This window comes from Heloderma suspectum, chromosome 2 (genome assembly GCF_057233095.1).
Source record: "Heloderma suspectum isolate Gila_16-S chromosome 2, 16-S_ref, whole genome shotgun sequence".
Taxonomy (NCBI): domain Eukaryota; kingdom Metazoa; phylum Chordata; class Lepidosauria; order Squamata; family Helodermatidae; genus Heloderma; species Heloderma suspectum.
The window spans coordinates 188,731,559-188,755,880 of NC_139459.1; the positions used below are offsets into that span (position 1 = coordinate 188,731,559).

Below are 24,322 nucleotides of genomic sequence, written 5' to 3' on the forward strand. Positions count from 1 at the left end.
GACAACAACAAGGAAGTGATCGAGCGAGAACAGTCGCCGACGCCAAAGCCAGCAGTCACCGGGACCTTCCGTAGTCGGGCGAACCGTCCGTTCCCTTCGTTCCATTTCGACGCCGCCATCATGAACAGCAAAGGCAAGCGACTGAGTTCGTCCCCCCACCATGCACAGCCCCACCCAGTCGCCTCACCTTTCGCAGGGGCGCTGTCTCTTTAAGGCTGGCGCCGCAGTCCCGCTATCTGCGGGCCCAGTCCGCAACTGGCGGGAGGCCTGGCCAATGGGAGCCTTTGAAAAGTCGGGGTGAGGGGGGTGGGGGAAGGGCGGATGTTCGGTTGCTATGACGCAACCCTCCCTGCCAGGGTGTTAACCCTTTGGCTGCCGCCGAGCGGGTGGTCCTGGGCGAAAAGAGCCGTTCTCCCCGCCCCCACCTCCCCGCCCCTTCCACTGGAAACGAGGAAGAGTCCTGTGACACCTTCGCGGCTAATAATTCTGTCGTGGTATGGGCTCTTTTGGACCAGAGCCCACTCCGTCAGTGGCATGTAAAAGCTTTGGATTTGATACTGCAGAAAGAGCTAAAGGGAGAAGGGTTTAGATTGGACGTCAGGGCTTTGTGGGAGGATCGCAGTTGCGAGTGCTGGCTGGCGAGTAGGAAGTCCCTTGGGAGGCAGGTGACTGGATGCGATCTTCCCTTTTTACAAAGCAGATCTGAACTGCAAGGGAAAAGCAGAGGGCCTCTTCTCCCCCCCCCCAAAAAAAAAACACCAGTCCCAAAAATCACACACAAGGTCCCAAATGCTAGATTCCATTCTACTATTCCGGAATTATTAGTCTAGAATAACTGACACTCTTTGGTTCTGTATTTACAGTCACTTGTGTAGCACTGAATTGCTTGCATGCAAACCTACATTAAAAATTTGGAAGAATTTGGACTTTACTTGTCCTGCTTTCATGAAGCATGTCAATATTGTGTTCACATGCATGGGCCATTGGACATCTTTCTCCACTCAATCTCTGTTCACTCAAAGAGTGGTTATGGGCCTGATAGGACCACCAGTAATGAAGTAGGGTTTTTTTATATGCTTCTTGTTTCTCATATAAATGTTAGGTTAGTAAGGTGAGGTAGGACAGGGAATTGAGGAAGGCCTGAAAGGTAACAAGAAAAATTGCACCTGATTCTTAGGGAGAGTGGGGAAAACACAGCAGCACCTGTCATCAGATTCAGACCAGTTAGGAATAAACTGTGGATCTGAGGAATGTAGAGACAACCCACAAAATCGAGGTACCTCCTGGGTAGGCTGACACTAATGCTATTTCTTGGTTCATGATAGGTATAGCCCTGTATTTCTCCTTGCTCTATGCTTCCTGTATGGCAGGTGCCGTGGTAACAAATTATCTGAATTCACTCGGGTCACTGGTCACTTCACAGGCTGATGGTATGAACTCCCCATCCTGGGCTTTCCCCTTTTTGCCTCCCACAAACTTCCCAGGCACCTTATTTCAGGCATGAATTGATATTCTATAGCTAGAGAGCTCCCTAGCTAAAGAAGATAAATTCAGCCCTTTTAAACTATCAAAACAATCTGGCTGCTTGAGGGCCCCATCCAAACTGAGGCCATTCCCTGCTACAAATACGTACTGAGTGAACAAATACAGAGTTTCAGCTATAGGAGGCTGGAGTTTAATGCCTAACATTATCTAGCTTCCAGCAGTTGACATTCTGCATATGCTTATCCTCTAGATATCTGTAGCATGTTGAATGGCCTCTGACTGGGAAAGGGTGTTTGAGCTGTCGGATTGCTTTAGAGGTATAAAAGAGAGGATAGCCCTACTGGGAAAAGCAGGGATAACTTGGCCACTGTGATTCATGCATTGGTAACCTCACAATTGGATTACTATAATGCCCTGTATGTGGGGCTGCCCTTGAGGCAGACTCAGAAGCTGCAGCTGGCACAGAATGCTGCAACCTAGGTACTTACTGGAGTGCCTGGTCACCCTGATATTACACCTGTGCTGAAAGAATTGCACTATCAGCCTAATAGCTACAGAGCTATGTTCAAACTCTTGTTTCTAGCATATAAAGCCCTGAACAACTTGGTCCCAGATTACCTGAAGGACCATCTTCCCCTGTAAAGACCCATTAGATCTCCGAGGTCTTCTTTAGGGGGCCTTTTTTACTGTGCCACAACCAATGGAATATCATCTGGCATCAGTGTGGAAATGGACGTTCTCTACCCCATTATTTGGGAGGCACCAACAGTAATGTGCTTCCAATGACTATTAAAAACACACCTCCTTATTTGTGCATTCCCTGACAAGTAGCACAGATTCTGCAGCTATATTTTGATATATGTGTTTTATTGTTTTATGGGGTTTTTTTTGTATTTTTGGATGTGGTTTGAATGCATGTTTTAATGTTGTAAACTGCTTTGAGATTTTTTTAACACTAAGCAGTATACAGATGTTTTAAATAAATACATACATACGGGTTGGGTGAAGCTACTATGTGGGCAAAGAAATTACATTGGGGAAGACGCTCGATTAGGTTGCAATCCTATACATACTTACCTGGGAGTAAGTCCCATTAAACTCAGTGGTGCTTTTCTGAGTAGACATGCATAGGATTGTACTGTTAGGCTACTAATCACAGACTTCAGTGCTTTTGCCTGCTTTACTGTTAAATCAGCAGGTTAACAGATGAAAATGGATGTGATAGGCCATGGGAATAATTATTCCCTTACTAACTCCTGAAATATATATAGGATCCCCACGAGATGGCACTATATGTTTTTTTAAAAATGTAATGCAATTATTGACTATGGTTGGTCTTAAGCCTGTTAGGAAAGCAGGTCTGACATCAAATGAGCCTCTTTTCTATGTTTTAGGTACCTTCCTGCAGATGCAGGATAGCAAATGTTTTGTGGTCTTTGGACCCTATACTGTTTAGATACCTCTCTTCTTGGAGATCTGTTTTTTTTCTTTCAATTAAGGCTCCCAAAGGAGGGAGTTTGCCAGAGTGTACACACTTCCTGTTCCTTTGCAGCAAGGACAATTGTGCTAACATTGATTAACTTTTCTTAGGTCAATATCCTACACAGCCGTCCTACCCAGTTCAGCCTCCTGGTAATCCATCGGTGTTTCCGCAGACCATACCGCTTCCTCAGGCTCCACCTTACACTGAGGCCCCTCCTGCTTACTCAGAAGTATGTATTCTGCTCTCCTCCTGTTATAGCAACATACAACAAACCCTGCTGGATCAGACCAGAGGCCCTTTCCCCCTACTAAAGATTACAGTGGTGATTAATAATTATAATAAGGGAGGGCTGGTTCCAATGGAACGTTATCAACTAACCCACCCGGTAACGTTTTGAATGTCTACAATCATCCTTCTATATCCTACCTTAGTGGTGCTCCTGTTAAATTTGTGCCAGATTTTGCTTGCAATTGCATGCTTGATTTTGCAGTGCTCCATCATGATCCTGGGTCCTGCGTGGCAACAGAATCATCTTGTGTTCAAAGTGTGTGCCAATGTCTGTTGATGCGATAAGGGGTGGTGGTGGAGTTTTGAGAGGGATCAACTCAGCCAATTTATATGGCTAGATCTGTGGTCACATGACAGCTTCCCTCTTTCATGGACTAAAACTGAACAGTGCTGTGCTAGATGTAACTCCTGATGATGGCATGCTTATTTGTACGTAACATCCCACTATAGTAATAAACAGTTGATATGGTATCCTTCATAAAGGGTTTTGTTGAGCTAGTGCATATTTGTTACAGGGGGTGGGGGAGGGGGACTTCTCCTCCTAGTGGACCCCTTTTTTATAAGGGTTCCCCAGGAAAAAGAATTTCTGATAGGCTGTTGTCAGTCAGGATACACCTCCTGACAACCCTAGTCTGTCCAGCTGATTGGGGAGATTCTGAGCCCTGTTGCCAAGGTCCTCTCCCTTCAGCCCAGCTCTAGGAAAAAATAACAAGGAAAGTGCTTTAGATTTTCTTTCCCGAAGCCCAGAAACACAGATCTTAACGAACGGTTTTTTTAAATCCCCAAAACACAAGCAGTAGCTTTGTAGCCATGTGGTCTTTCACATGGAGAAGAGTTTAGTGAGAACTCCCTTTTAAAACAACACAGCCAAATGTCCAAATATGAAAAAGGAGTGCTCAGTGGTAGAGCACTTGCTAGGCGCATACAAGGTCTCTGGTTCAATCAATCCCCAATTAAGAGGACTGGGTTCCAGAGCAAGGATAAACGTTTGGGCAGTATCTAACTGTGTTATTCCATTAGTGCAAATGATGATGCACTGGTAGAAACCAGGTTCCGAACTATGTGCAAGGGGAGAATCCAACTGAAGTTAACGTTTGCTCAAGCGGGATTGCATAAGCAGTTGTGCATTATGCTTGGGAAACCCATTGTGCAGCGGGTTGCACATAACTCTTGTGCAACTCGCTAGCACTACTTGAATTTGCAAAATGACACCGTTGGATACTGCCCCATGTAAAATTCTGAAGAGCTGCTGTTATTGTGGTTCAGTATAAGGTAGCTCCTTGTTTCCTCCACATCTTATAGGCCCTGCTAGGCCAAAGGCACCATTGGCCAAAAAGACCAGATGCTTAAGACAAACAGGAGAAGGCTGGCAGCTTTGTGCCTCCTGCTTGTGAGCTTCCCAGAAGCAAATGCCTGGCTACTGCTAAGAATAAAATGCTGGGTGAAATGGACCTTGGTCTGTTTTAGCAAGTCAGTTCATATATTCGTATGCATACAAAATGTATTTCTGTTGCCAGTGAGAATCATCTAGGAGGAGCCATCTTCCTATGTGGAGCTAGATCCTTTCAGGTGGAATGTCTCTGAATATGTCACACTGGTATAAGGGCGTTTTTCTGTGCTTTCTCTCCTCAGCTCTACCGCCCAAGCTTTGTGCATCCCGGAGCCGCCACTGTACCTACCATGTCTGCAGCTTATCCTGGTGCTTCACTGTACCTTCCCATGGCTCAGTCCGTTGCTATGGGTCCAATGGGTTCTTCAGTTCCAGTGGCTTTTTACCCTGTGGGCCCTGTCTATCCTCCTGGATCCACTGTTCTTGTTGAGGGTGGCTATGATGCTGGAGCAAGGTTTGCACCTGGTGCCCCTGCTAATATTCCTGTAAGTAGGAGTGTAATGTAGTCCTTATGGCTTGTTTTTTGTTTTTTTTAATATTCTTAGAAAGGGAGATCGCTAGGCACCGCCCACCCCAAAAATACTATTTAAGGGCTTGCTTATTGCTGGAGAATCCTGTGAATAAACTAAGTGCAGTATCTAACCACGTACTTACAGTGCTCACGTATTAATCAGCAGTTTCTCTTTGTTGAGCATGAACCACTCTGCAGGGATAATAAGGTATTTCAGCCACAAACCGTGCATAGAAATTGTAGTAGAAAAGCCACGAGATTAGACAGAGAAAAGGCCCACTAGCCTGATTCTCTCAAGCCTTTACATACATCCTCAGGAGTTGGTGAGAATGTTAAAATTAGTCCTTTCCTTGAGTTCAGGCTAGCACTGGGGCTTTCTTAAGGATGGCATGATCTCAGACAGGCTGCCGTCTTCTACAGGGGATTACCTGCTTCCTAAACGGGGAGGCCCCTTCATCTTCTGGAAAGCTCAACTTTGCTTGTGCCGGCAGCAGAAACAGCTTAGGTGGGTGGGCAAGTGTACATTCCCACATGTACTGTTGAGGTGTGTAATTGTAATTCAGCACTAGTACCTAGGCACATAAAGGCAGTGAGGGAGGAGCCTGATGGGGGCAAGAATCTTGGAGAGGTGACACCTACATGTGTGCTTGACCCTTGCCCTTCCTGGTTGATAAAAGCAGCCAGGGGGACTGGTTGAGCGGGTAAGGGTAGTGGTGAACACCTCTTTACAACAAGGCATAATTCCATCACGCCTGAAAGAGGTGGTGCTGAAACTTTTTTTTTTTTTTTAAACTCTTGCGGAATCTCACCATACTGGATAATTTCCAACCAGTCTCCCAATATTCCATTCTTGGACAAGGTGCTAGAGTGCGTGATGGCATCTCAGCTCCAAGGGTTTCTGGATGAAGTGGATTATCTAGATCCATTCCAATCTGAATTCAGGCCTGATTATGGGACAGACACTGCTTTGGTTACCTTGGTGGATGATCTACACCGTGAACTGGACAGGGAGAGTGTGACCCTGTCGGTTCTGCTGGACTTCTTGGGTGCTTTCCATATCATTGACCATGGTAACCTTCTTAGGTGACTCTCTGGGATGGGACTTGAAGGTACTGTTTTATGGTGGCTCCGGTCCTTCTTGGAGAGGCAATCTCAGAATGGGTTGCTGGGGGGCTCCTATTCAACGCCATGGCCATTGGCCTGTAGTGTCCCTCAGGATTCCATTTTGTTCCCCATGCTATTTAACTTATACATGACACCTTTGGGAGAGGTTGCCTGCATTTTGGGGGTTCAGTGCCACCAATATGCTGATTATACACATCTCTGTTTCTCCATCTACATCCAGGGAATCTGTTCTAATTATAAATCATTGTCTGATTGAAACTTAATCCAGACAAGACAGAGGAGCTCCTAGTCAGGCAGATAAGGAAATAGGGTTTCAACCTGTGCTGGATGGGGTTACACCCCCCGTGAAGACTCAGTTTCTCAGTTTGGGTGTACTATTGGATTTAGCCCTGAACCTGGATGCCCAGGTTTTGGAAGTGGGCAGGAGTTTGTTTGCACAGCTGAGGCTAGTGCGCCAACTGCACCTGTTCCTGGAGATATCAGATCAGGCCATGGTGACATATGTCTCAGTTACATCCCATTTGGAATACTGTAACACAGTCTACATGGGGCTACCTTTGAAAACTGTTTGGAAACTTCAGCTGGTCCAGAATGCTGCGGCCAGACTGTTGACTGGGGTCAGTTATAGCGAGCCTGTGACTCCCTTGTTACAACAGCTTCAGTGGCTACCGGTTCATTTCTGGGCACAATTCAAAGCGCTGGTTATGACCTGTAAAGCTCTATATGACTTGGGACCAGGCTACCTGAAGACCACCTTTTCCCATGTGAGCCTGTCTGGGTTTAAAGATCTTCAGGGGAGGCCATTCTCTCAGTCCCACCACCATTGGAAACACAGTTTGTGGGGATATGAGAGAGGGCCTTCACAGTGGGTGCTCCCAGGTCCTGGAACTTCTGTCAAGGCAGGCCAGGTTGGCTCCCTCTTTGTAGTCCTGCTGGCAGGTAAATACATTTTTATTCAGGCAGACCTTTGGCATGTAAGTTGGTTTGTTGCTAAAAAGGGTTTTAACTAGTTGAGTGCTGTTTATTTCTTTAATATTGTGTTTTAAATTGATTTGTTTTTATGTTAAGTTTTAATTGAGATTCTGTTTTTAGGGATTTTGGGGGGGATCCCAGCAATCCTAGGGGCAGCTGCAGGTCCAACCTGTAACCATCACATGCCCTGCAAAGCCTAATTTGAATGTCTGCAGACCCGTCCTTCCCCTCTTCATCTTGGGACTCTGAACATGCAGACACTGCGACTTCACCATCGTCAGGTTCCCCCCCCCCCCAACCAAACCTGTTTTTTGTAACCTCTTGCCTGATGAAGAGATCTCACGATCTTGAAAGCTTGCACATTTTTTGTGATCTTTTGGTTGGCCTAATAAATGTATTAAACTAATATGGATTTTGGAATTGTTTTTACTTTGTATTTTATTATTGTTAGCTACCTTGAGTAACAATTTTGGCCGAAAGACAAGATATAATTTTAGGGCAGCATCCTATTGTGCCCATGCATGAGCAGGAGAGACTGCTTGAGCAACAGGCATTTTGCAGTTATGCAGGCAACTGTCCTGAGATGAAACACTCGTTTCTGGAACAGGGCAGGTCAGCAGAGCTCACAGAAGGCAGCTCCGCTAACCTGTCCCAATCTGGAAATGGGCATTTCTACTCATTTCTACAGGTATTTTTAGAACTGCAAAATCCCCATTCCCCAGCTGGCACAGAATAAACAGTGGGAACACAGCAGCCATACAGGATACTCCCCTTAATAAATAAACATTTAAGCAAGCAGGCTCAGTGGGTAGAGCACAGGCTTTGCATGAAAAGGTCCTAGGATCAATCTGGCATCTGACTAAAAGGATTGTAGGCAGGAGGCCTGGGAAAGGGTCTGTGCCTGAGACCCTGGTGGGCTGCTGCTGGTCAAGAATAGATACACTGTTCTAGGTGGATCAGTGGCCTCAGTAGCTTCATAGGTGAAGAATAGTCTCCGTGGTACACTTCTAATTCATGATACCTTGCAGTCCATAAAATACTTGAGCCATAGACCTGGCCTCTTCAACACACTGCCCACAGACTGTTGGCCCAGAAACCATGTAGTGCAGTGCACCAAATGCTTGTTAAGCGGTTTTTGCAGCCCTGCCGGACAGCCCACATGCAATCTAGCGGCTGCACATTTGCCACACTTTCTGTAAACATTGCCATCCAGCATCCCCACCCCCACCCCTAACAGGTTGTTCTTGTTGTCTTCCAGCCCCCTCCTCCTGGCTGTCCTCCCAACGCGGCCCAGCTGGCTGTCATGCAGGGCGCCAACGTGTTAGTGACGCAACGGAAGGGCAACTTCTTCATGGGGGGCTCCGACGGCGGCTACACCATCTGGTGAAGGAAGGGGGGGGGCTACATTGGTGTAAAGGAACGACATCACATACTGTCAGCACTTCTCACAATGTAACCGCTTTAGTCGTATTAACCTGGAGTTGCAGTTTAGACACATGACGATGCGGGGCGTCTTCCTGGTGCCCTGACCCTTCAGGCACTTTTTCTTTTAAAAATTAAACAAAACAAAAAAGACGCAAACTTTAAATACAAAACCATGCAATGGTAGGAGTGCCTCTCTTAAACCTTGGGGGTTAAATTGTGGAATGAACGCAAGCTAAGCTGCCCCACAAATTTCTCTTTCAATCTCCACTGTGCAGAGTGCTTTCTCTGCAGCGTTCTCTCTCTCTCTCTTTGGCTTTTATTAATCAACCATATATAAAACCAGGTGTTTGGGGTGGGGGGCGAGAAAGGGCCAGGGTGGGGGGCAGAGATGGAAGTTTGGAAGAAAGCCGGGCTTCCAAGTATGAAACATATAAAGCTTGCAGATGTACCTGTTGCCAATGAATAGGACTAAGAGAATGCATCTTCTTTCCTCTTCCATAGAATCAATGGTGCTGGGGAGAAAGGTAGTCAGAAATATTTTTGTTTTGGGGGGACATCCATGGTGGATGCCTATTAAAGGAGCAAGGCTGGGGGGGCTCTGTTCTTGATTTCAGAACCCCTCAACCGGTTCCTTCCACTCATCTTTGCTCTCTTCCTTTGCTATGAAGGTATGCAGCTAGAGCGTTGGCCCAGGATGTTCTTTTTATACACTCTTAAGTGAACTTGGACTCCTTTGCACATTAAGAATCTAACTGAAGCCATGTTTTGGTGCCAGAAACACAACATTTCATTAAATGCTTCCTGTACGTTTCAGAAAAAAAGAAAAAAGCTTAAAGTGAAACCATTTTTTAAGAGAGAAAAAAGCAACGCGGTGTCTTGATAACAAAACTCTTTGTGGAATGTTATCCAAGCTAGAGAGACAGGAACATCTGGTGGATGTCAATCAGTGTGCAAGTTTGCTGGATTTGCTGAGGTTTTTTTGTTTTGGGGTTGTTGTTTTTAGAAGCAAACTTTTAAAAAGTGACTTGGGTACAATGAAGTCTTATTAGGATTAAGAAGAATATTTCAGGGATCCTCAATCTTTTTTGTTGTTGTTGTTGCTTTTATTTTTATGAATTAAAAATCAGATTTGGTGAATATATATTATCTTAATTTTCTGTGTGTTGTATGTGTCATTGTCAACCATACAGCTGACTGTTAATGAAAGGTTGGGATTCTAGGTCTCTCTGTAAACACTGTGGTGCACTTAACTTGTGGACTTTTTATACTAAAAACAAGTAGAATAAAGGCTATTTTGAACATTTGAATAAAGTGACAAACTTGAGTTTAGCCTCTTAAATTCCTGTCTATCATACAGCTGTAAGTTGAAAAAACTTGTTTTGTGTTTATGTGTTTCTCTGCACACTTTGCTTTGTCAGTGTGAAATATTTTAGGTTATATGATTTTTAGGGGCAAACTACATGTGCTGCTAAATGCATCATTAGGAAGTTGTAAAATTTAAAGTTAAAAGCAGGAGCAGGTTTTTATTGTGACCACTGCATGTAGGGAAGGGGGTTTAACCCTTTCCTCTCCCACCATAGTCCTGACAAAAATAGCTATCCTCACACTGTTATTAGCCATTGGTGCTAATGAGAGCGTTCTTTTCCTGGTGTATTAGCAGTGCAAGGAGAATAGTTTTCTTGGGATTGCAGTCGGGAGGAAAGGGTTAAAACTCCCTTTCCCACTGAAAGTCTCCTCTCCCACATACACCTGCTATTAATGAGAAACAACTGATGAGCTTCCGAATGATGCATTTAGCATCACATCTAGTTTGGCCCTTACACTGTAGCCTTGAGCACATTTACCTTTACCTAAATCCTGATTTCATTCCGCTTCTAAGTGAGTATGTTTAAGATTGCAGTTTCTCTCTTGATTCTATTGAAAACTGAACTAGGGGTCGGTCATCCAAAATGGCATTCCTATGTCAAATTCTTCCTCTCCCTTTCTGTAACACGTGGCAGCATTTTCCCCCATGCACTGATGTCATCAGATTCTTTCCCATATAAAATGCTCAAAGCAACATATAGAATTTAAGAGAAAACTATTTAAAGTACAAACAGCTTGTTTAAAACATACACATTCAAAAACATAAAACAGTAAAAACAAGTCAATTCACAATTCCTTGCCAGTGACTGTCAGCGCCATGGGGCAGGAGCCTGGAAATGCATACCATGATGCCAGGACGTGGGGTGTTAACCTTGTGTTAATAGATGAAAGGCAGAGAACTTCACCCGGGGGCTGCTGTTTTCAACTGTTGCAGAGTACCTGTCTCCTCAAGATACTGTCTGATACTATGCCACAAGGATTCTTAATCAGTGAAGCAGAATCCATCCATGTATAACAGGCACCTTGGTGTATGTGTTTCAGAAGGAAGGAAAGCAAACATAAAAGATTTCATTTGTTCTTTGTCTTCACACACTCCAGATGTTGGTGTATACCTCCAAATGTAAAACAGGGAGGGTGAATGTATGGCCGACTGCATGTTCGCCACCCCTGATAAAGCATGAGTTTGACAGACAAATGTTTGGAACTGGGAATTATAGAAGGATGTTCTTCAGAGCACAGAACCAGCTGCACACAAACTCTGGGTTTATTGCTGTAGTAGAATTTGTGAAAGTATGGGCACCGCTGATAATATGGTACAGAAGAACACAGGCTAACCTAGAGACCGCAGTTTATTCTGGGCCTTTGGTGTTACTGTTCGGAAAGTAGAGGTTGCACTACAGAAGCCAACAAAGGGAATGTTGATTCATGAGGCAGTTCACCTGACACCAAAAGTGCCTTTAAACCTCACTTGTATGTTTGTTTGTTACTGCAGGATAGAAAGCTGCAAAGAAGCCATTTTAAATATAAATATGCTATAAATTCTGGCCAGTGTAGGTTTTACATTTGCTTTACAGCTGCTGGAAATGCAAAAATAGCTAGCTGTCATTTAGGTCAATCTTTCCCTGATATTTCCCAACCAATATCACAGGTGTCCAAGTATAAAGGGCTTAGATCCTGCTACAGTAAGAAGGGGAGAAAAGGAGTGGTTGGTACTCTGATGATTACTCGCCTACTCTAACCCCAATTAAACAGAATGGGAGCAGGGGGAAGTCATAGAAGTATCTTTGTGTTGGAACCTGACTTCTGAACATCCCAGGGCCACACCTCCACAGTCCGTAAGGGGCAAGTCCTCTGCAGGCACAATTTGTAACTCTCATTTCCCTGCATAGTTTAGGCTTGGGCTTTTCAGATCTCAGGACAAGGTGTTATAGAAAACAAAATAAATAATGTAACTTTAATTCCTTGATTAAAAGGTTGTTAAACATAAGCTGTTTACTGAAGATCTTCATGTCCAGAACGTGCTGGCGATGTGGGATCTTCTATATAAAATATTCCTCCTTTTCACCTTTACATGGGAGGTCCTCCATCTGGACTGATCCCTCTCGATCTGCTTCAGGTTGTTCGTAGGTGCGGTAGCTGCCTTTGTTCTTGTAGAGGTAAATGACGATCAGCACAACGACCGAAAGGAGAGTGATGAGAACCATAGCGATGACAACTTTAAAAAATACGTTGAAAAAGGAAACTGTAGCGTGCACAGGCTTGGAACAGATGCAAGACAGCACTTCCTTAGCCATGATTACTGGGTTGGGAGTGGGCTGCCTACATGCAAACTCCCTTCTCTCTCACACACAACCCCCCCACCTTCCCTTTTCAACATGGTATAGCATGGTGCTTTCACTAGCTTTTAACAAGGGTTTGACCAGAGTTTGAAAGTAAGGTTTGAAGTTGGCTTGGTAACCCTGATTAATGTTAACCATGGTTAGTGTTGTGGCCAAGTGAATGGTCTCATGGGACCTGATGTAGGACTGTTGAAGTTAGCAGATGGGGGGTCTGGTTAATCCCCTGGATGGGAGGCCACAGGATATAAAGATTTATTTTTTAAGCACACAACTGATAATGGGGCAGGGGACAGGAGCATGCAGCCCATTCCTAATCTCTTACTAACTAAGAGACAAACAGCATTATGCCCAAGCGTGTCAGAGTAAACATTTGGCATGCACTAGGTTTCTATTCGGGATCTAAACCCTTTTTGCACTGTATAGTACTCATTGTGATCGACCTTGGACTATCATTAGAGGACTGAACGTATAGCAAGTGGTTCTTATGTAAACAGCAATGCTATATTTTTTACATACTTGCACCAATACTGCTTTTGCCTACCCAGCATTTCTAAGTTACACCCTTTTCTATCTATGCCAGCTTTCACTTTCCAGTCTCATTTAGAGCAGGGCTATATAGTTTCCATAACAGCATGAAGCAGGACAGTGCTGAAATTGGTACTGAGCACAGAATTCTGCACCATGAGAATTATAGCTTTAATTTTTAAAAGTCAACTTCAAGCCCTTAAGGTTCTGAAGGTAACACAGCCCTACCTTAGGAGTTTAGGTCAATGGCGACTAGAAAAAAAAAGGGCTTCTAATGTGGTGGCACCTCAGCTGTAGAATACCTTGCCCAGAATTGTTTTCCTGGTGCCTACTCTGCATAGTAAGGCAGAAATGTTTTAAATAAAATAAATAACAAATCTTGGGAAATGTGTTCAGTGCTTGGTGAAATTTCAGAAGCGATATAAAGGAGGGGCTCTGTGCAAGATCTCCAGTGTTCAAGGCATGGAGCTTCATTCCCTTGCACAACTCTTTGCCATTCCCCATGAGTTGCAGAGACAGAATGCATTTTGTAAAAATACGCGAACATACACAAATTAGCTTGATATGCATCATGGACACGAGTTGCAGAAGTCTTTTTTTGGCACAGAATGGGGTTATGCTGGTACAGAATCCTTTGGGGTTTTTTAGTGTAGAGCAGGGGTGTTGAACCTCTTTCAATCCTGGGGCCAAATTCCATTTCGGAAAAACTCTTTAAGGGCTGAATTCCAGTGGTGGGTAGAGACAAAGGCAAAGAGTGGGTAGCCCCCCCCCCCCCCGAGCTTATTTTACCTTAAAGCTCTTTGGCCAGTATCTAAGCCTTAGGAGAGGCATTTCAACCTTTTAGAATGGGGGAAAACTGCACAAACGTTGGGAAACCACCAAATGACTGGTAGTTGGGGGAAAGGGGGTGGGGCCAATGGAAAGGCCCATTCTAGAGAACTCTAGGGGGGCTGGATTTGGCCCCCCAGGCCTGAAGTTCTGTACCCCTGGTATAGAGCATTCACAGCCGTGATCTAGGGGTTTGTCCAGAGGGCTTCAATTTAGAGGATTACGAGGGCATTGTTAACATCTCTGGTACATGTACTCGGCACTGCAGGTTTCCCATTGGTGTGCTATGGCTGGGTTGGAGTGCATTAGTTCTTTCTGCCTGCAGCAATACTGCCAATATTACCTCCTATGACAGCCACATTGGCATCCTCTTGCGACGTTGGTGTATTCATCTTCTTCATAAACGGGCTGGTAAGTAGCTCTTCTTTACGGATGAGAGAAAGAAAGCAGGGTGTCATGGACATCTGAAGCCATTGTGGTGTACTGGTGGACAGAGCATTGGACCTGGACCAGGGAAATCCAGGTTCAAATCAACGATGTAACTAACTGAGGGTCCTTGGGCTAGTCACTTTCCCCCCAGCCTACCCTACTTCAGAGTCGTTAAGAGGATAACAACAGGGAGGCACCATGTATTCCACCCAGAGTTCATTGAACGAAGGATGGGATTAAAATGTAATAAATACACGTTTTTCCGGAAAAGGACATTTGCCCTTCACACCGTGTGTTCCCCTTCCGCACTGTGAAAAATGGTATGCCACACAAGATGAAGCGGCAGAGACTTAAAATCAGTTTGGGAGGTTTGCAGCAATTGCGGGGTGGGGGTGGGGGATCTCCAGGATAGGCTGCCACATTCATTAAAATGACTATGGCCAAGTAGCCTTGATGAAATAACTGGGCACTTGAAGCCAAAATGCTTGTGGAAGAAAAGGAGAGAAGCTGGTGGAAGATTTCCTCAATTAAAGACTTCAACATTTGGCTCAGGCAGAAACAGGTCTAACAGTATCATTTCATAGTGTTTTCAAGGCTTAGGTAATCAGCTGCGCTCTCTCTCTCTCTCTCTCTCTCTCTCTCTCTCTCTCTCTGAGAGTATCTCATTATGAACAACAGCAGAGTTGCCAGCCGCAGGAGCAACTGTTCTGCCAGCAACTCATTTCTAAAGATCTCCAAAATTTGGCAGTATTTAGGCACTACCTTTGGGGGGCCAAACTCTTTACAGGAATGTATGACATCAAGGGATATTCTGTGCTTAAGGGTCTTAGGACCAGCTCAAGGTTTTTTGGTGCCGTGAACAGAGGCTTGATTCGCCTTCCCTGGGACCTAGCCATCTACCCAGCCCACCCTCCTCTCTTCTTATGGAAAAGTCCTCCAGTGCTGTATTATCTGAGTGCAGATCAGCAGACATTCATTTATACTAGCCTTCCCCAACCTGGTGTCCTCCAGGTGTGTTAGACTACAACTTCCATCATCCCAGCCAGCATGGCCCATGCTGTCTGGGGATAATGGGAGTTGTAGACCAACATATTTGGAGGGCACCAGCTCGGGGATGGCAAATTTATACCTTGCTCACCCTATCAATGATTCAGAGGAGGTAACAACAATAACATGTATGCTAGTAATCTAAACATGTGTCTGGTCAGTTGAAACCAATTCTGTGACGTTCCAGCTCTATTCAAACTGCCTTATTTGTTCCATTTTGTTCCCCTCTCTCCTGGAGTTCTCTTTCCAATCAGCTGTCCATGTTACCCAGCATTCCTACCTCTATACCTGCTTCCTGCCAACACAGCACACACCTGTGGTGAGGTTTATTTCCAAGTAAAGAGATCCTTCTCTCTTCACAGAACTTGCACTTTTTGCCAGCATTCTATTGCTCTGAGCTTTCTCTTGAGGTGTTAGAACAATTGTCAACATTCTGTAACTTCACAGCAGCTCAGACAGTAGGGTTCACAATGTAAGCTATATATGTTCATAGAGGAACAAAAGATAGCAAAACAGCGGAATGACAGAATCCTTGGGTATCTTTAAAAGTGCTGGAGCCAATCAGTAACATACTCGTCAACATTAGCTCTTGGCAAGTTGGTATACTGGGTGGCTAAAGAACAAAGAGAGGGAAAGCTAGTGCTGGCAATGATCCTCAGCCATAGCAATTCCTCCTTCCCAGCCTGCCTCTCTATGGCTTGGTCTATACATGCAGCAGAATGAGGAGGCAAAGCCTTGAGTTGGTAGAATGGATTATATCACTGCAGACTACAGGATGGGGTACCACTTTTGAATGCTCTCCTGTGTAAAAGCTCCCAGCAAGTAGAAAACTAGCATAACGAGCAGAGGTGGGTCCAGGTCTGAGGAGGCCTTTGCCAAAGTACCCTCCAGTTAGCCACCTGATCGTGGGCAGCAGGAGGGAGCTGCATGCCACCACTTTAAATCTCCCACAATGCCCAGGAGTGACACTATATCAGGGCATTTTGGGAAATTTAAAATAGTGGCTTGCAGACCCAGATGCTCGGTGCAGGGGGCCTCAGACAGGTGTTGGCATCTCTGAGTCCTCCTGGTACTGCCAGGCCTGGCAGTAGGGGGCAGGCTGGGCTAGAACTCTTCTCCCTGATGTGTGTTGCTGTTGTTTCTACTTTTTTTTTTAGCATGGGAAGCATTGAAAAATGGACTCAGAAAAAGCACACTTGTGATGTTCCTTTCTGTGCTGAATTCCCAATTCTCTCTATCATCGCGTTGGGTATCAGCCAAATCTCCACCTTCTCCCAAGATCAATTAAGTGCAGATTCTCTCCTGTATATAATATTCCCTGGTCCCTCCCCTTACTCCTGAGTGTACTCACCTGTGGGTGGTGTTGGAACATCTGCCATGGCATCTATCACCTTTCTTGGTCCCCGGGATTGTCTGATTTTTAAAACATCAGAATCTTTCAGAGCTGGGGTGAGGGGGCAAAAAAATTAAAAATCAGATCTTTCCTGCTAATGCTATTAACAAAAACCTACCAGAGCCCTCAGCGCTGATCTGCATGTGTTCAAAGTTATCAGCGCCTTTTTTTATATCTTACTCATCAAAATCAGACTGATTAACTCCAGTGACTAATAGAGGCTGGAATCCTACTAAACACACTTACTAGGAAGTAAGCCCCATGGAAGTCAGCGGGACTTACTTCTCAGTAAACATTAATTAATTTATTTAAAATATTTATGTATCAATGATTTCAAGGCAGTTTACAAAATGAAGAGAAAAAGTAAAACAACAAGCAACACAAACAAAATAAACAGCAGATAAAAGCACAATTAATAGAGGGTTTGACCCAGATTTAGGTGTGTGTAATAGGGTTGGTGGAACTGGACTTCCCCACCCCTTCCTCTCCACAGCAACCCCTCCAGCCCCCTAAAATGCTACACAGGGAGTCAAGAGACCCTGCTGAATGGGGTAAGCTGTGATGTGTGGGGGAAGTAGGGATCCCCAAACATGGGGCACAGGGACATCCTGTAAGCTCTTCCTCTGGCTGAAGATCCCTTACTCTGATGGAAGGCATATCCTGGATCCAATCCAGAGTTTAAAACACTTAAGATAGGAATCATTTTTAAAATGCTGGATGAACAAAAATATTTTTGCCAGGTGCTTAATAGGCAACAAGGTTGGTGCCAGGTGTATCTATCTCCCCAGGGAGGGCACTCCATATCTGGAGCGTCACTTCCAAAAAAGCTCTCTTCCTTGTAGACCCGATGGAGGTGGTAACTGACACCCGATGGAGGTGGTAACTGAAGAAGGGCATCAGTTGATAATGTTAGCGTGCATGCAGATTGGGATGGGAGGAGACCCTTCTTCAAGTTCTTGGGTCCCAAGCAATTTAGGGCTGTAAAATGTACCACCACCACTTTGGAATTGGGCCTGGAAGCAAATAGCCAGGCAGTGTTCTTTTAAGACTATTGAGATATATATGATCAAAGCAAGCAGTGCCTGCTTTTGAACTGTTTTCAGCAGCAGCCCCTAATGCATTGCAGTAACCCAGATGGGATTTTACTGGGCATGGATAACCATGGCCAGACTTAACCCGCACAGAATTGGACTGCACATCTGACAGCCTCATTCTGTAGGCGCCTAGTGAGCATCTGATTCTTAATCACTACCTTGTGTCTGTTTGGGTCAGGGGGCATGGTAGTACTATGGTTGTAGCATTGTAACCAGCACAATGGATGGAACGCTTTGCAAGAGCTCAGCTGTCCTGCAAATTAGTTAATATAAAACCATCAACATAAGCAGCCACAGGAAGACAGTCAACAAAAGATACTTTCATTTTACTTAAAAATACAACAATAACGAATCACAGGGTTTCCAGAGGCCAAAAAGAGTATCTTGCAAATCATCTGCAAAATATACCCCCCATAGCGCATTGCCAAAAAAAAGGAAATGCATCATCAAAAAAGAGGTCAAAAGGCTTTATTATTGGCTTTCTTTTTGACATAGACTAGGAAGAGGGAGAGAGTGTTTAGAACAGTTGAAATGTCTGAAATAGACCCAACAGTGCAAATGGCTTGGACCTTCTCAGAGGTTTCTAGACCCCTTTGTGGTCCCAATGATGTCACTATGTATGTAAACAGATCTACCAGCTTTATATCTCCAACTGTGTTTGAGTCTCCCCAGACATGGATTGGGCCCTTCCATGGCCCAGAAAATCAAGATTAAACAGCACAGTCCAGGAGTTTGGAGGCAAAGGGTAGAAGAGAAATCAGATGGTAATTAGAGGTTCAGAATAGTTCAAGGGAGCAGAGTTACGTTTTTTGAGAATGGAGGAAACAGTGGCATGCTGAAATACTGTCTGGAAGGAGTTCGAGGAGAAGGAAAATAATAATAAGGGCAATGGCAGCTAGAAAGCAGAAGGAGATAGTATCAAAGAGGCACATGGAGACATTGGACAAACCCAACAGGGTAGTCAGTAATCTCATCAAGTGGGAAGGAAGGGAGGAAGGATGGACAGATGGACTGAATGGAAGAAAAGGGGTATGGGAAGAGGAGAGATAGGCCTGGTTTGCACGTACAACAACCCAAAATATGAGTTGAATATGGGTTGTCATTGAATTGTAGGTTGTTGTTGAATCGTGGGTTGTCATTATGTGTGAACCCTGCAGAATGGTTTCACTATGGGTTGTTAACTACAAACAAGAGTTCACAACCCAACAACAAACTGTGGCTTCTCTTCCTGAGTTGTTTGTGGTTAACAGCCAACAGTTAAACCATGATACAACAACCCATACTAAGCCCATACTCAGGGTTGTTGTAATGTGCAAACCAGACCATAGAGAGATCGGAATAGATCACTTATCTGATCACTGAAGATGGAACTAAGGTCCTTGGCAGAGAGTGTGGAGGAGGCAGAGGGTGGAGCAGGCCATAAGTAGGACATGGCCCATCAAATCCAAATATTCCAATGGGGATTAAACCAGTGGTGGGCAGACTTCAGGGGATTTTACAAGATCTACTGTTTTTTAAACTAGAATCCTGAGATCCACCAATCTGAGCCAGGTGCAAAAGACATACACAGAATTAAAGAATTCTGAGCCCCGGAATTTGTTTTTCATATCAGAACTAAGTGGAGCTTGCAATCCTTTCACACAAAGATCCTCTTCTGCTTCACACCCCACCAACCCTGCCCTGCCCCAGTTTTCTTCCTTTCAGCAGTATAATTTGGCAGAGTGGGGAGGGAATTATCTTGTTCTTCCCATGTGTTAAACTGGGAGTCAGAAATCCTTGCTGATCTACTGCAAATCACTCAGAGATCTACCAGTAGATCCAGATCTACCTTCTGCCCACCCTTGGTTTAAACACCTCTTTGGCCACTTAATAATGGGAAATACTCATTGAGTAATTGATAACAAAGGAACCAAAGGGGCAAAAACATGTTATGCGAAGTGTAATCTTTTCTAGATTACACAGATCACTCAGCACAGACTCAGGCTCCACCTGACAAATATAAAATACTTCTAACTTGTTGAAATGGTTTTAAGATTACCTTACTGTGCAATATTTCTGGAATGCTTCTGAAAAAGCCACAGCATCTATAGACTGCAGGTAACATGGAGGCGCAAGAAGCACAGTGTGGGAGGGTAGGGAGTGAGTAATATGAATGAGACAAGATGATTGGCTGATAAAGGGAATTGCTCAGCAGAGAGGTCAGAGACGAAGCAGTTAACAGATAAGACAAGATCGAGAACATGGCAGTGAGTGACAGCCAGTCCAAAGGCGGAGGTTGAAGGAAGAAGTTGCGAAAGACATGGCAGAAAGTGCCCGAGTAAAAAAAAATAAAATTAGCATGAATGTTGAAATCCCCAGGATGAATTGTGGAAATAATGTAATAGGAGAAGGAGGGAAGCCAAGTATTGATGTCCAGAATTAAAGCAGAGAGTGGGTTGTGGTTAGCTATGATGCAACAGAACACAGCAATATAGGTATACAATGTGGAATAGAGATGTACAAATGGAACCTGCAATAAAATGTTGCCGTGTGGAATGGCTCCTGTACGCTGTTCCAGCCATGCCCACCTCCATGATACTGCCCTCACCATTGGTCATGCTGGCTAGGGCTAATGAGAGTTGAAGTCCAAAACATGTGGAGGGCACCAGGTTGGGGAAAGCTGCTCTATTGCATTCCCCCCACCCCCAACAGTTGGCATTCCTTGGACAATGAACAAGTTCTGTCCTAATTGGGGGGTTTTGGATCCCCCCCGCTTATTTCCCCTCTCTAAAGATGTTTGTACTTCTGCAAACCTTGAGGTCCCGCCAAGCCCGCTGATTCTTCCCTTCTTGTGCATGGATAGTGCCATTTTGGCTACATAAGCATCAGCACTCACGCCTGAACATCAGAGATAGAGGGAAGGATTACAATATAGTACACTTTGAAGGTAGAGGAACAGTGGGATAGAGTTGTGTGTGTGGATGGCAGGAACTGGACCTGCACGGTTTGGCAGGGAGCAGGCCAGTGCTGCCACTGCGGCCTTCAGGGAAAGGTGTGTGAGAAAAGGAGAAATCACTAATGGAGATGGGAGCAACAGTGGAAGTGTTACGGCCAAGCAACGCATTACACAAAAATGTATGAAAAGACAGGAGGGAGCAATTGGGATTGGAGAAGCGGGGGGGGGGGTGATATGCTCCAAATCATCCATCCATGTCCCCCAATGCCAGGATGAGGGGAGCCAGCTTTGACTGAGAAAATCCTGTTATTAAAGCTAACCACTTTCTGGGTGAGGAAGCATCAATTCAAGAGACAGCAAGAGAAGGGAAGAAGGGCGAAGGAACACATGAGGAGAGGACTGGCAAAGCGAGGGCAGGGGGGTGCCAAGGTGATACTTGAAATAAGCTCTGGAAAGCTGCGAGTGAGAGTGTAAAGAAAGCAGAAGCCCCAGAGAACAAGAGGCTCCAGAGCCAGGAAGGAGAAATGAACTAGGCAGAGAAGGAGAAGACATCTAGGGTGATGTCTGCCTACCACAGTATGTAGGCCTCTGCAGCGACTGGTTGCTTCAGCAGTGCCAGGGATCCGTTTGCTGGGCCCAGGGAGCAGAACATTAGTCAACCAGGTGGAGCAACAGGTGAAAAAAAACAACCCTCACCTCCTAATTTGATGCCTTCTCGTTGTGGAGTCTCACAGTCCCAAACGGCCAGAAACCAGGCACCATTCAAGGCCTTGGCTGAGTCTGGCAATGCGTTTATGGAGTCTCTCCCTCCAGGCAGTACAAAACAGGCCACACACCCTAGTCTAGGCCCAGCAGGGAGGTGAGAAGGTAGTCAGTAGTAGTCGAGCAGTTTTTTGGTTGGTGAAGTTATCTCCTTCAAGTGGATTAGAGTTGCTTGCTAGGGTTGCCAAGAGCTCCAAATTAGAGCACAAGGAGCCTAAGCCTTATTTTGGAGCCTAAAGTGCTCTAAAATAAGGAACATGCGGTGAGATGTATTTATGTCTGTCAGTACATTAGCAGTGCTTTATTAGATTATATCATCCTCATAACATATTAAAGTTGTTTTTCGCAGTGATGGAACAGCAACATTTGAAAAAGAACACTACCTTTTAAATACTAAATAAGGAACACAAGCCTAGTTGCCACAGATTCATCATTCTCCCCCCACCCCAACTGATTGTATTTTAGGAGCATTCATCCATTTATAAAATTGTTGCGCTTTATTATTCATAAGAAACAAAACCTCAACAACAGGAAGTTTCACATGAATAGTGAATCCCTGTGGTAGGTTGAATTAATCAGCACATTCTCTTACGGTTTGCAACTTATATATGGCACAAGCCCACTGGTCTCACATCACCTCATAGATCCTGAGTCAAACTACAAAAACTGTTTAGAAAATGAATGTTGCAGCAACCCCCCAGGGACTGTGTAATACCTGCATTTTCTACGTATCCCCTTCTAAACTGTAATCTTAGTTTAGAAGTTTTCTGCAAAATTCCCAGCATTACTTTGGTAGGACACATTGAAAAGAGCTGTGGTATATGCTCTGTGAAGAGTTAAAATGAGATTGGCAGCAGCTACCACTCCTCCCATAACACAGTGAGTGAGACATGTTCTGGGTTCTTGTCCTCCCCTCAATCAGTCCTGTGTTTGTGAGAGCATCTCTACACCAGCCTAAAATCCCGCATTTAAAACGGGGCTTTCTGCTTCTGTTTTAAATGCAGGATCACAACAGACTCCCTTTACACGTCCTTCCTTCCCCTTTCCCCCCTTATCTGAGTCTTGCAAATGTTTCATTAGACAGCCACTAGATGGCACTGTGGTCCAGCTCCTCTTATTCTGGGTTTTCCTCTTTTCATGGAGGGAACTCAAGGGGCACTCAGGTGCTGTAATTTGATTGCTCATTATCTCCGATCTTTTAAAAAACGGAATAAAGGTCATTTTGTGCAGGAGACACCCTGGAGGTTGACGACATCATCTAAAGGACCTGCAAACTTCCGTGAGTAACCAATCTCAATAGTGGAATAAAAGCTCCCTGTGAAGAAGCCCTGAGCCTCAGTAACAGTTGTATTTCTGTAATAAGCTGTTCAACTGTTCTCTGGCACTCTGCTGTGGTGCACTGTCAACAGAGAGGTGTGCAGTTGCACAAGGGACCCATGCAAGAATATTACATAATATCAGAATTGGGCCTGTTCTCCATTGATATCCCAGCAGGGTGGTGATGGCGCAAACAGAGTCCCTAGGAAAGCTAGTGCTTTGGGGCAATGTAGCCAACAACTGGGAAAAGTAGAAGCAGGGCTTCCGAATATACTGCATTGCTTGTGGTGTGGATACAAGGAGGAAAGGTTCCAGACTGCTCTTTTTGTGCATGTGACTGGAGAAGAGGCCAAGGAGGTTTTCCATACCTTTCAGTTTACTGAAGAGGCTGATAAGTGAAAGATCAGAGTTGTTATGAGCAATTTTGAGGCCTACTGTGCTCCAAAACACATTTATGAAAGACACAAATTCTTTACCAGAGCCCAGAAGGAAGGGGAAAGCATTGATCCCTGTGTTACAGATTTGAAGCTACTGGCACAAACATGTGAGTTTGGAGACTTGTGTGAAAGGATCGTATTGTTTGTGGAGTGAGTTTAGACAGACCGAGGACCTGCTTGCTAAGAAAGCATGATTCGACTTTGACTTGAGGGCTAGAAATATGCAGAACTGCAGAAGCTGCAGCACGCGCAAGGATTTGGGGGGTATCTACACAGGGCTTTCACACTGATTCTACTGCATCCCCAGGTTGATCGTGTCAGATGGTGCACACCCTTCTCCGTAGCCAGCATGTTGTATCTAGCTGTGAAATCCGGTGTTTTTGAAACGGCTTTTCTGACGGATTTGCCCATCGCAGTGGCTTCCGCGCGCTTGAGGAGTCCGGATGATATGAATTGCCCTCGGTTCAGGTTGCTGGGATTGGTGGAAGGGAAAGCTGCATTAGGGCGGGGTGGGGGTGGGGAGAGCAGAGGGCTAAACACATCTACCCAGAAGTAATTTCAATTTTGCTTTGCCAAGTACAGTGGACAGGTTGGGAGGATTCCTTTGCCTGTTGTATTAAGTATTCACTGACCTCGGGAGTGGGTACGGGGCGGGTAGCCAGCTCTGTTTCTTTGAAATGACACTGCTGCGAATGTGTGCTGGAGAAACATGTTTACTCTGGAGTAACGCTGTCCAATTGGAGTGCACTGACCACGGGTGTGGGAGGAGTGGCAGAGTGCAAGCCTCATGCCTGTTGTTTTAAAACTTCGCTGGAAGTACGAAGGTATGTCCTTATGGAGATGTGCAGGTATGCAGCGCTTTATTGGTTTTAAAAGCTGATTGCCCCCAAATGACCCCGAATCCCGCTGAGAAGGGCTAGATACGGAGGAGAGCTGTCTGCTGCACATGTTTACTTGGAGGTAACTTGTCCTCCATTGAACCCAACTGAGCGCTGGGGTGGGGGGGTGGGGAGAGGTGCAGGGAGCAGGCCCCCGCTCATTCACTGCCAAGCAGCTACGCAGGTGATGATGTTCCGCTCTACTTCCGGGACTCTGCCCACCTAACCCCGAACTAATATGGTTTCAGGTGCCAGTTGCCCCATGCAGGCGGATTTAAAAAAAAATGTATACAC

General features: G+C 45.1%; 2 protein-coding genes across 11 annotated transcripts in view; one reads left to right on the forward strand and one right to left on the reverse strand.

Annotated features, from left to right (window-relative positions):
• On the forward strand, positions 1-10,003 carry DAZAP2 (DAZ associated protein 2). Of its 4 annotated transcripts, none has more exons than XM_084836871.1 (4): positions 1-133; positions 3,076-3,197; positions 4,889-5,131; positions 7,375-10,003. In XM_084836871.1, exons 1-4 carry the CDS (start codon positions 121-123, stop codon positions 7,402-7,404), a joined length of 408 nt encoding a protein of 135 aa, XP_084692997.1. In that variant the 5' UTR covers positions 1-120; the 3' UTR covers positions 7,405-10,003. The 4 variants fall into 4 exon arrangements, with proteins under 4 accessions (XP_084692997.1, XP_084692994.1, XP_084692993.1 ...); XM_084836868.1 differs by having other exon boundaries at positions 8,513-10,003; XM_084836867.1 differs by lacking the exon at positions 1-133 and adding an exon at positions 231-532 and having other exon boundaries at positions 8,513-10,003.
• SMAGP (small cell adhesion glycoprotein) overlaps positions 7,961-24,322 on the reverse strand; it is a 22,362-nt gene continuing 6,000 nt past the window's right edge. Inside the window, exons 1-4 of one of the 7 annotated variants that reach the window (XM_084836874.1) lie at positions 21,331-21,452; positions 16,564-16,656; positions 14,080-14,160; positions 9,459-12,259 (exon numbers count right to left, since the gene is read on the reverse strand). In XM_084836874.1, coding sequence (XP_084693000.1) covers positions 12,084-12,259; positions 14,080-14,160; positions 16,564-16,591 — 285 coding nt within the window. In that variant the 5' untranslated portion in view covers positions 16,592-16,656; positions 21,331-21,452 and the 3' untranslated portion in view covers positions 9,459-12,083. Of the gene's footprint in view, positions 12,260-14,079; positions 14,241-16,563; positions 16,657-19,737; positions 19,829-21,330; positions 21,453-24,322 lie in introns of those variants that run through there. The other 6 variants (XM_084836875.1, XM_084836877.1, XM_084836878.1 and 3 more) reach the window with 6 other exon arrangements.

Bases quoted from the DNA above. Each gene is read 5' to 3' on its own strand.
- DAZAP2 (XM_084836867.1), top strand. From the start codon at position 322: ATGTTCGGTTGCTATGACGCAACCCTCCCTGCCAGGGTGTTAACCCTT. The intron at 3,198-4,888 runs GTATGTATTCTG...TTCTCTCCTCAG, and splicing joins CCCCTCCTGCTTACTCAGAA to CTCTACCGCCCAAGCTTTGT. The intron at 5,132-8,512 runs GTAAGTAGGAGT...GTTGTCTTCCAG, and splicing joins GTGCCCCTGCTAATATTCCT to CCCCCTCCTCCTGGCTGTCC.